The sequence below is a fragment of the Conger conger genome, chromosome 15 (genome assembly GCF_963514075.1).
Source record: "Conger conger chromosome 15, fConCon1.1, whole genome shotgun sequence".
Classification (NCBI taxonomy): domain Eukaryota; kingdom Metazoa; phylum Chordata; class Actinopteri; order Anguilliformes; family Congridae; genus Conger; species Conger conger.
Window position 1 is genome coordinate 17,416,661 of NC_083774.1, and position 12,744 is coordinate 17,429,404.

A 12,744-nucleotide genomic window follows, 5' to 3' on the forward strand; every position below is an offset into this window, starting at 1 on the left:
TGAAATGTTGATAGTTTTTGTAGCCTTCTTTGTGGTAATGAACCATCTTCATTCTGACAACTGTTTAGAGGAACCCATGGTTGTTAACACCGGACAGAACAAACAGTTGGTTTGGTTTCAAAGGCAGAATTACTTCAGAATAAAAAATGAAGCCCTGGAATTATGCTCACTTATACTCAGACTCATTGAAGCCCTAACAAGTAAATCATACAAAGTATACCTCTATTTGTACCAGAACTGTAACTGGTGCATAAAATCTGATTCAGATTTCCATTCAGTGTCAGTGCTTGGTTTCCGAATACATGTAGCTGCATGTCTGCAAAATCTATATCTTAGTTAGTGCATGCTTTAATGTAACCAGTTTATGTCTTAATTGAAGAGAAGAAATAGCCCTACTTTTATTCCAATGTGCATTAGTACCTGCTTGTTGGTGATAGGAAACCAAAAAAAAGTTAAAATAAAAATTAATTACAAAAATGTTGCAGAATATGTTTGTATATTATGTTGCAGAATATGTTTGTATATATTATGGAAATTATCTCTGATTGGTTGAGGACTAATGATGGCAATCACCGATGTAACGGTGTATCATACTTTTGTCCTGTGTTCCATAGTAGTAATGGGTTGGTTTGTTTTGCATGTGGAGGCAAAGCCCCGGTTGTTTTCTTTAAAACAATGCGAACTGAGTTCTGCGGCCAGACACATCCTGTGGGTGGGGGCCCGGAAAGCCATAGGAAGTTGCCTGTGTAACAGCAATGGGTGGTTAGATTTCCTATGTGGTTGCTTATTAACCAACAACCAAAAGTTAGAGTTTTTTCAGTTGATGATACATAATTATACTAAAAGAATGTCTTTAATGGCAGTACATGACTGTTGTCTGCATTATTATGTTTTATTCACAAATATTTTAAGTTTAACTCAGCCTCACTCATTGGAAATGGATAGCTTAGGCTTTCTGCTAAGGTTCTGTTTCACCAATGCAGCTCATGGTATTCGAGTCAGTTCTTGTTTACGCAAGATAAATATGACACGCTTGATCCTTGAAAAAGATAATTTTATTGCTCTACTTTAAAAAGGGCAAAGTACAGTTTCAGGACAATAAGTGAGAAGGATTTGTTATGTGCTCTGGACAACTGAATATCCGAAGGTACATCTCTGATATCTATAATAAACTACCCCAATATTTAAAAATATTTTATTTCAAATATTGCCTAACTGGGATTCCATTGATGTCCTTAATTGGGATGCTTTGGTAGAATCCGCAATCTACCTCTAAATTTGTAAACCAAATGTGAAAGCATTTGTAGCTTACCACAGTAATAATGGGTTTCAAACAAAATCCCAGGGGGTGAAAGCAATGCTAAAAATCACAACAAAACAAAGTCTCAATGGTCTTAGTTTGGATAACGCATGAAACAAGAAAACATGCAAACCAAAAGAGACACTCTCTGCCAGTGACCTATATCTAAAATAAATACTGTTATGTGCAGAAGTGTTCAGAGGCTAGTTGAAGTTCATAGTCAAGTGCGCTCATAAACTAAATGGACACACTTAGGCTATGTTGTGCTTTACGCGTAGTCTATGTCTCCACATTGTTGTCATGTTATTGTGTAAATATGTTACATTCAGAACCAGCTACCTCTATTTTTCCGTGACATTATTAGCTACATTAGCCAATTAGGCTACATGCATATTACGGGTGTTTATTTCTGGTCGGTGCAAGCTCAATTTGCATTTTCACAAATAAAACGAAAAATGGTGTGGGCTAGGCAAAACAAAATGAGCCATTAATATGAATGTACAAAACAACATTCTGGTGTTAAAATTCCATTTGGAATAGGATTCCTTAACTCCTCGGCTGTACCAGGCACTGCTGTGTGCACGATTGTGAAAGTGGACAATAGTTCAAGCTTCGGATTGTCTGCGTTTTCCAACATCTTATATCGCATTGGCCATTCGCAAGTCGGTGGATTTTTAAACCTCTCACTAAACTCTGATAGGCCTGTTTTCATTTGGATTGCCGCTGAGAATATCCACTGGAGGAAACCGAGCGCTCAGCTCAACATCCATCCCCTTCCCTCTCCACCGCTCATACCACAACGAGGGAAAAGGCACTGCCGATTTCAATCCGTGTATACCATACTACTGGTGATGGTGACAAGCGTAAAATACATAAATAAAACGTAACCAATAAATTAGAGCCACGTGTCGTTCCTTTAAATGTCCATATTCAACGATAATTCAAGCGCTTTAGGAGAAAAAATAGCGTTTGGCACAGCTATAGTGTCCTCCCCCCTGACCCCCCCGTAGAATGCAATGGACTGTCCCGGTCAGACATGTCACGGATGTTGCTTGGAGAGAGGAGAAGCGAGGATCAGGGAGAGGCAGATCGAACCTGCCATTGCAGTTTCGCTGCTTTGGAGCCGTGGAAGACGTAATTTCTTCTCTTCCTCTTCAAATCTTGAGACATACTTTCCAAGGATAAGCACACTAAACGGGGCGAACAGTAAGCCGTCGGATCCACCTGGAGTAGCCGCTGAATATATAGCTAACCATCGATAGCTGAATCGGGAAGCTTTTTGATAATGAACTTTGTCTTTGGACTTTTCCGATCATTTTGTTGACATGTCGTTCAGCGTCCAGCGAACATAAAAACATACTGCCCGGCGCGGCGGTAGCTGGGCGAGAGACTGAAGGGAGAATTTTGTGATTTGGTTTGAGTGATATTTACAACACTAAACTTGCTCCACCGGGTGGAAGGGAACAAAATGTCTGCCAAGGCTGCTTCCAACAAGGTAGGATGTTACTACAAAGTATAAAGAAATGTATTAATTTAAGCTGCGGCCAATATACAATGCCTATTCTCTCCAAATAACAAGAGCCGGGGGCATGGACGTCAAAAGCGTGTATGGTTCTTGGTGTGTAATGGTGATGTGTTGCCGTGGGCAAGTTAGCTAGCGCAACAGAGAAGTTACTTTGCTGTGAGCGTACTTTACAGTTTTTTGAATGTTCAAAAATATGTATTCAATCAGATAACATCAAACGGACTGAGTAAATTTGGCTAATATAAAACAAAACAAAAATTTACAAACACGCCGCCTTGGCATAATTCGATAGCCCATCGTGCAATAGTAAGTAAATCAAAAGTTATTTGGTCTAAGTTACTGTATACTTGTTCTTAACGACTGTTTGTCAATAGTAAGTTCGCACATTAGTTTAACAATTTGTAGCTACAGTAACGCTACTTTGGAAAGAACCTGTTGATCAATATTTTAGGGCTATTGATAGCTCGCTGGCAACCCAGTGACGACAACTCGAAAGTTGCACAGTTTGGAAAGTTTTCCTTAACTAGATACCTCTTAAAGATATTAGAAGACTATCAACTAAATTTACGAATGTGCAATTGGGCCATAGTTAGCTCAATGTTATAATGTGAATGTAGATTTACTGTAGCTAGGCTATTTAGGCTACTGACTAGCTAAACTGTAGTTGACAGCGTGGGACGCATGGTCTGTTTGTCTTGTAAATATTGGAATGTTCATAATAAGCACATTTAAAAGTAGACATGACGCAGTTTCACTAGATTTTGATCGCTGGTTATACCGTGGTTGTTAAAGTTACCTCTTCATGTTGCTTGCTTGTACGGGCTTGATTCAGCTGGTCACTTGAGTTAGCTAAATGTTTAAACAGGTCGTATTTTGGTTTGGGTTGGTAATAACCAACCCATGTCGAAGACACGTTCCTCGTTATGGCAGCGCAGGGCCTTGTGAATGTTTACTAGCTGGCTGGTCAGTGGCTCTGTCATCTATTCTAGCTAATGCACTTAGTGTATGTATATGTGTGTATATATATATATATATATATATATATATATAGTTTATTATATACTAGAAAAACTGTATTTATTCTCCATGAAACTCACAAACGTGAAATGTAACTGATCTCCTAAATGAGCTAATTTAGTCGTTACTGTTTGTTGTAATGGGCGTGGCTCTGACGCCAATTCATAAATTAAGTTTATGTTGACAAGGGTAAGCCTTAATGGAAAATGTTTAGATCTTTGTAGGATTTCTGTATTTCGCTCAAAAATTTAGTTATCTTCACACAATTCCCCAAGTGTGAGGAATTTGTACTGTACTTGGCAGGCTGTAATGTGTAGCCTAATGTATAGTCATGTGATTTTTCAGGTTGAGTAGGTTTCTCGAGTTGAGTCGAAACCGTTCCTACCCCCACACCTTTGATTGTGATGCAGTACCTTTGGTATGTTTCTTCTGGAGAGTTGGAGCCAGCCCACTTTGCCTTGCTGTGCAACTTTGATATACTCCATTTTCTTATATTTATGTGGATTAGTTGAAGAACAATTCTTTTAGAAATGACATTTAAACCCAAAGCATGACCTGAGTGCAATATTGCAGTGTATTTTTACAGAGTGCAATGTATTTTTAATTATTTGTTTATTTATTCAGGTCATGTCTGTGAACCCGAAATCAGACATTTTGTTGTATGTGCAGCATACTCCCTTTTCCTCCTCACACAGTTGGAGGAAGGCCCAGTTTGAATTTGGGGCTTGTGTTTATTCAGGATTGTCTTACTGCCATTCTCTGTCCACAGCAATTCACTGTCCTTTATAACGTGATCTGTCTGCAAAAGGAGAGATGAGCAAGACAAATTCTCTGCTTAATACAGAACTCTTCCTACGTTCTCTTCCATTTAAACCCGAAGCTGTCACTCGTTGACCTTGCCTTTCTCCCCATCCCAGATCACATGTCCCGTTTTATATAAAGTGGGCGTCTATGTTGCTCGTGTTGACTTTGAGAAAGTAGCTTTCCAGAGTGTTCAGTTGTCATTCTTTGTCCTGCTGACTGAATTTAAAATAATATCTGGCAGGCTGATGAAGCTTACATTTTTGTTTGCTGATATGACGAGACAAAAACATTCCTGAAAAGAAAGGGGCAGCTTGTAACCTTGCCTTTCACTGATGTCGGAACTGTTTGTTTTCCGTGGGTCACTGGCTGATTTGGGGCAACTCTGAGGCCATACTACAATCCCAAACATTCAATTTGACATGCATACACGAAAGTCCTTTTATCTGTCTATAAATACAGAAGGCATTGTTTTGGGTGAAGGTCATGGAAGAACAGAAAGATTTACAAAGCTCTGTTGAGAATAGAAAAAAAAACTGGAGAGAGCGAGAGACTGGCTGGTAATATGGATTTAGCCACAGCAGATGACTAACAATGAAATGATATGAGTGATCATTACATGAAATGTAATAACTGTCATGTGATGAAATGACGGCCATTATGTCGGGTCCCTCCAGTCTTTGATGACTGGATCGATATTCTTTAGATTGTATCTGAACACACTGCTCTGCATGCATACTTGTGTTTCCTGTTCTGTGTTGTGTGTTACGTTTACATGAGGGCTAAAATAGGAGGGCTCATAGAGTATCCACAGGAGCATATTAGATGCAGCAAGGCCTGGAAGGGTTGTTACCGCCATCTCAGAAGACTTGAGAAACCCATTAGTCTGGCTGATGCAACCCGCAAAAAAATTGTGGCAGTGCTTAAATTGACCATATTTCAGTTCTTTCCCTTTACACCCCTCCTTTCCTCTACTCTTGATGTGCAGTGCAGAACACGGCAAAATAAATTGGATTCTTAGCACCAGATCTAAAAATAGATGGCAGGCTGTTGTGTGCAGATAAAGAATGGAAACGAGCCTGCTGACACTTGCCCTCGGCTCGTGTGCCCCAGTCAGTAGTCCGCGTACGTGATTCTGCCCCTCCCTCGTCCCCTTACCCTGATTTCACAATGTTTTATGCCATCATCTCCGTGGAAGAGTGCGCACTTTGAGGTGAAGGAGGGTTCACAGGACGTGGATGAGCGGATAGTGCCGCGCTTCCACGTGTTTTTGGCTCCGTGCGGTCCTGAATCCGCGCGGTTCGTGCAAGGTAACGACCGTGAAATTAGCAGCATCTTGGACTTGGGCGTCCATGACGGAGACCACAGGCAGCTCTGCCTGAAAGTGGTGAAGATCAAGGTGTTCAGATTCCAGTAATGAGCCTCTCTCTTCCAAACCAACACATTTTGTGAAAGCAGAGCAGTTCTCAGAAGAACCGAGCGCATTGCTGATCCAAACCAACATGTTTGTGAAAGCCAGACAGTTCTCGGAAGAACCAAAGGCATCGCTGATCCAAACCGACGCGTTTGTGAAAACAAGGCAGTTCTCAGAAGAACCAAACGCATTGCTGATCCAAACTGATGGGTTTGTGAAAGCCAGGCAGTTCTCAGAAGAACCAAACGCATTGCTGATCCAAACCAACATGTTTGTGAAAATAAGGCCGTTCTAAGAAGAACCAAACGCATTGCTGATCCAAACTCATGCATTTGTGAAAGCCAAGCAGTTCTCAGAAGAAACAAGCGCATTGCTGAATGGCAGCATTTTACATTGCTTTGGCATGACCACATTCCAGGGGAGTGTTTTCCATTTTTTTTTTTGCTGAATGGTATGATTGGTATGGTGGATGAGTTAATTTGCCTCTCAGTAGTTAAGGCTAATTAAAGCTTCCTCTCTCTGTCTCCCAGTTGTGTGCAGTTGGCAGCGTTTTGTAGTAGTGCTGGAAAGTGAATTCATTTAATTAGGATTACAAAGTGTACGCTGAGATGTTAGTACAGAAAGCAAGTCTCACGTCCGTGTATTGAGGCCTGAGTTATTTGGGGTATGTGTTTGCATGATGACTGCTTACTGGTCACTAAGCACACAGATATAACACCATACGTACACCATCTCTCCAGCACTTCAACCTCTCTGCTGCCAGTTGAGCTGAGACTTGAGGCAGCTTGCTGAATCTGTTACCACATTAAAAAAAACAAAAAAGCAAATGAGATATTTCTGTCCTGAATTAGTAAAATTATTTATTTGCCAATTTTTATTTTATTTTAAATAAACCCTGAATGCAGTTTGTTTTTAATCCTGCAAGTCTGCCTCAGTATGACGGACACGCACAGGGAAAATAATTTAAAATAGAATAATAATACTTTCCCCTCTGGATAAACTCCAGTCCCGCCCCTGGCAACTTCTGTCTGCAAAAACCCACTCTTTATTGAGGTTACTCTGCGTGGTTTGCTGTGCTGCAGTAAAGTATTTTCTAGTTTCAGTGTTAAGCTGTGACTGAGCTCTGGGGCTGGCGTGTTGATTCTAAATCTCAGGGAGGAATGTTGAGCTCTGACCTTCCCTCCAGGGGCTGGGACTAAAGAGGGAGAGGGTGGGAGAGGGTGGCAGAGGGTGGGAGAGAGAGAGAGAGGCCTGCTCAGCCCAGGCTATACTTTACATTAATACGGGTGTCTGTGAAAAAGCTCTTCTCTCACCTGTAATCACAGGTTTCGGTGCAGGCCTAAGCTGGTAATTTCAGTGTAATTTTGGTGTGCTGTCCTGTAGACTTGCACTAACTGTCATGTGCGTGTGACTGTTGGGCTGGGATTGTGTCTGCAGATTTTTGTGCGTTATCCTCATTACAGTGGAGCAACAAGGCCTTGAAAAGGTGCCTGAGTTGTGGAATATTTGAATGGGTGAAAGTGCTTAGAGTTTGCATAGCTGGAGGTTACGTTTGTCATACAATTCTCAAGCCAAAATTCTTGTAAATTCGCTCAGGTTAGTTTTCTGTTTTCCAAAAGTATGCAACCTAATAAAGTTATTTGACGGAAGAATGTTTTGAAAATATCTTATAAGTTTTACTGACGTTCATTGTAAAATCATTCTTTCACGAAGAAGGCTCTTGGAAACTTAAAGAATTGTCCATGGAAGTTTTTGAAACATTTTATATTGTGTTTATAGAAAGAATTTAGAGACCAGACGTATTGCATTTCTGCCTTTATTTCCACTGTAAGAATATTGTTGTCAATGTCAAAGCTCACGGTATTGCTTTCACCTTTCAAGCCCAGTCCACTTTTACAGTTTTTTAAAAGAATTGGAGAAATCTGGCGCAAACATACATAAGACTGTGCATTTGATAGGATTGAAGCTGCATGAGTAAGTGACATCTATTTCTGTCTGAGAAAGAGGGCGAAACACAGTCTTGTCGGGCTAGATTAATGGGCGAGAGAGCAGTCTGTTTTTGTCGGAGATACCAGCGGACTCCCCGTGCTGAGTCCTCTGTTTGAAAAGGTATTCGGAAGGTCACGCCGTTCGGTGTAGTGAGGCCAGATGTATCCAGAAGGGTCACGCACTCCTCCATCATCGGTCAGAGTGCTGGGGATTTACGGCCGGCGGTTGGGACCGAACGCTCCTCCGACGACCTGGAAGTGGAGCCACGGGGACGATGCGGGTGGAGGGCGGCGATTAACCCAGACCTTGAACTCCACAGGAGTGCGATCGACTCGCGAAACCCGCTCTTCCGCACAGGAACCGGTTTTACAAGCTCGCAGGAACTGAAGAATGTGCACACGCATGCGTACGCACACGCCCACGGCCACATGCGTATCAACAGGTTATTCCCTTTATTTGCTGGGTTACTATCGCCCGGTCGTGTGGAACGTGTTTGTCCAGGTTGTGTGCTCCCAGGAAGGCCGGATCCGTCTGCCCCAAGAGCACTCCTTCCAGGGACGTTGTTGGTGAAAATGGAAATTTGTTGGAAGACGAGGTGTTATAATTTGCTGATCCAGGACACATCCAGTTTCTAGATCATCTGTGCTTTTCAAATTACTGTATTTGTGAAATAAAATGATGGACGTGTAGGCCCTGTCCTAGGCTGGGGGGTTTGATAGTTTTTGGTAGTTTTTACGACTTATGTAGGCACTGGGTTCTCTCTCCCGACATGGTACCTTGCAGAAACAGTTCTGTGTTCCACAGGTCCATAGTCCCATGGCTTTAGTTTCAGATGAACGCTGCATGCTTTTTGCAGTCATGTTCCATGTGCTTTTGTAAAGCACAATCTGTCTTTCTGATGAGTTTGACAGGACTCATAAAGGACAGTAATTGTAGGTGCTTGGATGTAATTTATCGCAAGTGTATATGTTTTTTCAGTCTCTGTTTATTAAAAGTTCCCCAAGAAAAAATTTAAAGAATGTTGGTTCCCCTTGAGGGAAATCAAGTAGAATTACTTTACTGTACTGTGATTGGTGGAGTTAAAAAAAAATATCTGTGTAACCTAAGCAACTATTCATGACCCCCCTAGTTTAAAAAAAAAAAAAAAAAAAATCCTGTATCTCAACTGAAAAGTTCATAAGCTGCACAAGCTCTCCCACAGTTGGCTGTCTTCATTTCTGATGGATGTCTCACGCTTTCCCCTTTTTATGAATTCCCGAAGGCTCGATATTGGGTTGTTTTACAGACTAGGTTAGGAGGGTAGAGGAGGAGCCTGTTGGTGTAATTTAAGAGGACTGAGGTGGAATGTATTTAGGTTTACATCTTATGCTGAATGTTCCTGTGGTGCCTCATCCGTCGTAAATCTGAAGCTGGTCCTGCTTCGGAGCATTGTGCCTGTCCGCCCCCGCAGAGCCTGGTGCGCAGGGCCCAGTGGTGATTAAACGGACACCGCTGACAAACGGGGCGGGGGCGCGTTGCTCATCATTAACACCGACCCCCCCCCAGCACAGGTGAGTCAGTAGTGGGGGGTTTTTGGGATGGACGGTGGCTGCGCTCCGGAGGTCTGGAGGTCTGGAGGTCTCGGAGACGTGCTGACTTGCTCGCCTCGCACCCCCCCCCCGGGCCCCTCTTGGCTCCGGGTGACATTCCTCAACGGCACCCCCTGACCGCTGACCCCCGCCCCGCTGGGATCACGGGGCCGATCCTCTTAAATTTCACCCCCTCTGCCAGCGGAGAGCAGCAGATCTGGGCCCGGGCCGCAGGTACTCCAAAGAGTTTCAATTCCTCAGCTGCAGACTTCATGTGCCCATCCATCCAGTTTTCAGTACAAAAACACCTAATGATTTATGAAGGTGGTGTTGAAAATGGTGAGCTTTAGAGGTCAGTGGAAGCCTGCAGACCCCTCGGTGATCTCGACATCGCCGGGGTCGTGCCGCGCCCTGCTGGGTGAGCGGTCGGCATGCCAGCCTGGTGACGAAAGGACCGGGTGAGAAATGAATCAGACCTGGCCCCCCTCTGGCCCCTCTGCCCCCCCCCTCGCCCTCCCCGCGCTCTGGGAGCCTAACTCCGCTCCCTTCTGCCTGAGTGCCCAGAGCTGAAGGGGAGTTGCGTTCCGAACAATACCAGCGTGATGGATAGCTTTTGGCTGGTGCCACTGGAATTTCAGGGTCACTGTTTTGTACTGTCGAGAATAGCGGAAGGAATTGCGTTTACGGTTAAGAATCCTATATTTAAAAAAAACATTAATAGGTGGTTATTAATCAACAATGATGCGAATGTTTACGTCTCTTTCAGTGTGTGTGTGCGATGGGTCATAGTCGTAAGCAGCAGGTTTCAGAGATGTTGTACCTCACATCTTGTTGGATTTTATTTGTTGCTGCCAATCTTGGTTGGATGTGTTCTGCCCTTAATGGTGATGAATAACGAAAGTGGAACAGAAGTGGAAAACTATGTGCTGCTGTGGAAAGTCTGGCGGAGGAGTGGCTAACCATGACCGTATGTTCAGTCCTGAGACGGAATGTTTGAGTCGACCCCGCCCGAACTGACCTGGGGTAATGGGCAGGGTCTGTGTATCTATGAAATGTGGCGTAGCCCTAATATTCCTCTCCTCCAGCGCAGACGAAGAGCTGCTCGCAGGCTTCAGCGCGCTTTGATCAGATGTCTTTGATGGCAGCGTGAGGTTGTGCGAGTCCCTGCAGTTCCTGGTGTAGTATTTCCCTTCCTGCAGTCACGAGGCGTCGTTAAACAACAAACCCGCGGGAAAACCAGCAGCGTCTGAATTCTTCACCGTCGCCCTGCACGGGGACGGGGCTGCCAGATAGAGCTCCTGCCAACGGAGGGAGGTCCGCTGGCCTGGAGCACGGGGTGTGGAGACCACCGCTTGAAAGAATGCCCACAGCAAACGGGACGAGGACAGAAAGTCCCTCTTAACATGGAAGGCCACTTCCTCCATGTTTCTGCTGGAGTGTGTGTAAACACGGAGAGTCAGAGACGGGAGGATCTCCCCTTTCACGCCTCAGAGCCTGAGCCTGGGGGAGGGAGAGTGTTTACCTGTAACCACATGACCGGAGCCGATACCGTTTCAGTGCAACATTCAAATCCGCACAAGTGCAGGTACGCCAGTGCACTGCAGAAGTTCAAGTCGCAGTGAAAGTGACTTAAACTCATTATGCCGACTGAAAAAAATAATAAGGGCAGATTTCCCCTCGTACGAGACTCCCTTTTGTGTTCAGAACTTAATGTACCATAAACGTAATGGAATAGGACAGCCATAGGGATGCAAGTTTTGTTTGTTTAGGGGGTCAAAGGGGCAAGGGAGCCCTGGCCTTGATCAGCAAGAGGAAGTGGGCCAGAGTCCTGCATGTATTCATGTGTGCATTAACATATGTATGGCTCCGCGTATTAGGTCCCGGGGCGGTAATTGTGAGACTGATCAGGGCTGGGAACAGGACTCGGTCAGGATTGGGTTAATTCATTAATTCTCCCTGGGCCTCCTCCTGGCCCACAAACATGCTCATTGTGATGGAAGTGGCCCAAAGCTTGGGAATTCCTCTGAGTGGGCCTGGCTGCTTGTTTTCGTGGAGCACGTGACCACGGCGCTTGAAAGCCCTGGCTTTGTTGGTGGCTGTTTGCGGCACTGGCGGGCCGGGGCGGGGGGGGGCAGGCCGCGCCTCGTCTTGTCTTGTCTCGTCACCGCGCTCCTCGGACGCAGCCGTTTTCGTCTGAGGGAGTGCGCCCCCGCACTCAATACTCCCTTTGTTTTACAAGTTGGGGTGGGGCCTCCAGCGTGCCCCCCTCCCAGCACTCAGTCTGAGGAATTCCAGTGTGGAAGCGCCGTCAGGGGCCACTGTAGGGTGGCTGGGTGGCCTGACCAAACACTTTTGTCGAGGGACTCGCTTGGTCCGCAGACCCCCCCCCCCGCCCATGTCCAAAGTTTGTTTATTAACTGCGAGACTCTGTCCCAGCCCCTCCCCCTTCTGTAATCACTGGCAGTGTACACTTGTGTAGTTGCGCTGGCTGCAGTGCCAGAGATTAGGAGCAGTGGGTGTTTTTCCCAGAACAAGGGCCTGTGGTTGTGTGTGGCTCGCCCCAGCGCTAATCAGTGCTCTGTAATGGTGTTTGACTAAGGCCTGTTTTCTTACTTCATCCCATGACCCTTTGATCAAGGGCGCTCGGTGGGGCGTAAGCACACAGCAAAAACAAGGTTTCACCGCTTTGGGGGAATGGATAGAGGTGTGATGTGTGTCTCTCCCCCCCTGTGCCCCTCCCTGACTGGTGTCCTCCCTGTTCCTCTGACGCCAGGAGGCTGGAGTGCAGACACACCTCAGATCCCCCCCAAACGCCACTGTAGCATATGTTTGGATTGACCTGTGTGGTTCCTATACGCTGAATGCCAGCTGCTGGTTTTGTCAAGGCTGTTTGGTTGGGTTCTTGTGGAGAATGCTGGTCTGTCATGCACCTCAGGGCCACCGTACACTGTGTGCCCCTTACCGACCTTTGTACTTCCTGCCACGGCCCCAATAAAGGCCGGCGGTCTCTGCCTCTTTCCGCGAACGGCGACCGTCAGACCGCGGCCGGCCCTGCACTTCCTCTCCCAGGGCTCACAGTGTTCACTTTTATCGGCGAGCCAGAGCCAGGCCTTGACGAGCGCGCTGCTTA

General features: G+C 45.2%; 1 protein-coding gene across 8 annotated transcripts in view; it reads left to right on the top strand.

Annotated features, from left to right (window-relative positions):
- Positions 1–2,364: 2,364 nt before the first annotated feature.
- Positions 2,365–12,744, top strand: part of LOC133112123 (tight junction protein ZO-1-like) — a 64,100-nt gene continuing 53,720 nt past the window's right edge. For all 8 annotated transcript variants that reach the window (XM_061222829.1, XM_061222833.1, XM_061222834.1 and 5 more), the window contains exon 1: positions 2,365–2,795. In XM_061222829.1, the coding sequence (XP_061078813.1) occupies positions 2,769–2,795 (27 nt within the window). In that variant the 5' untranslated portion in view covers positions 2,365–2,768. The remainder of the gene's footprint in view (positions 2,796–12,744) is intronic.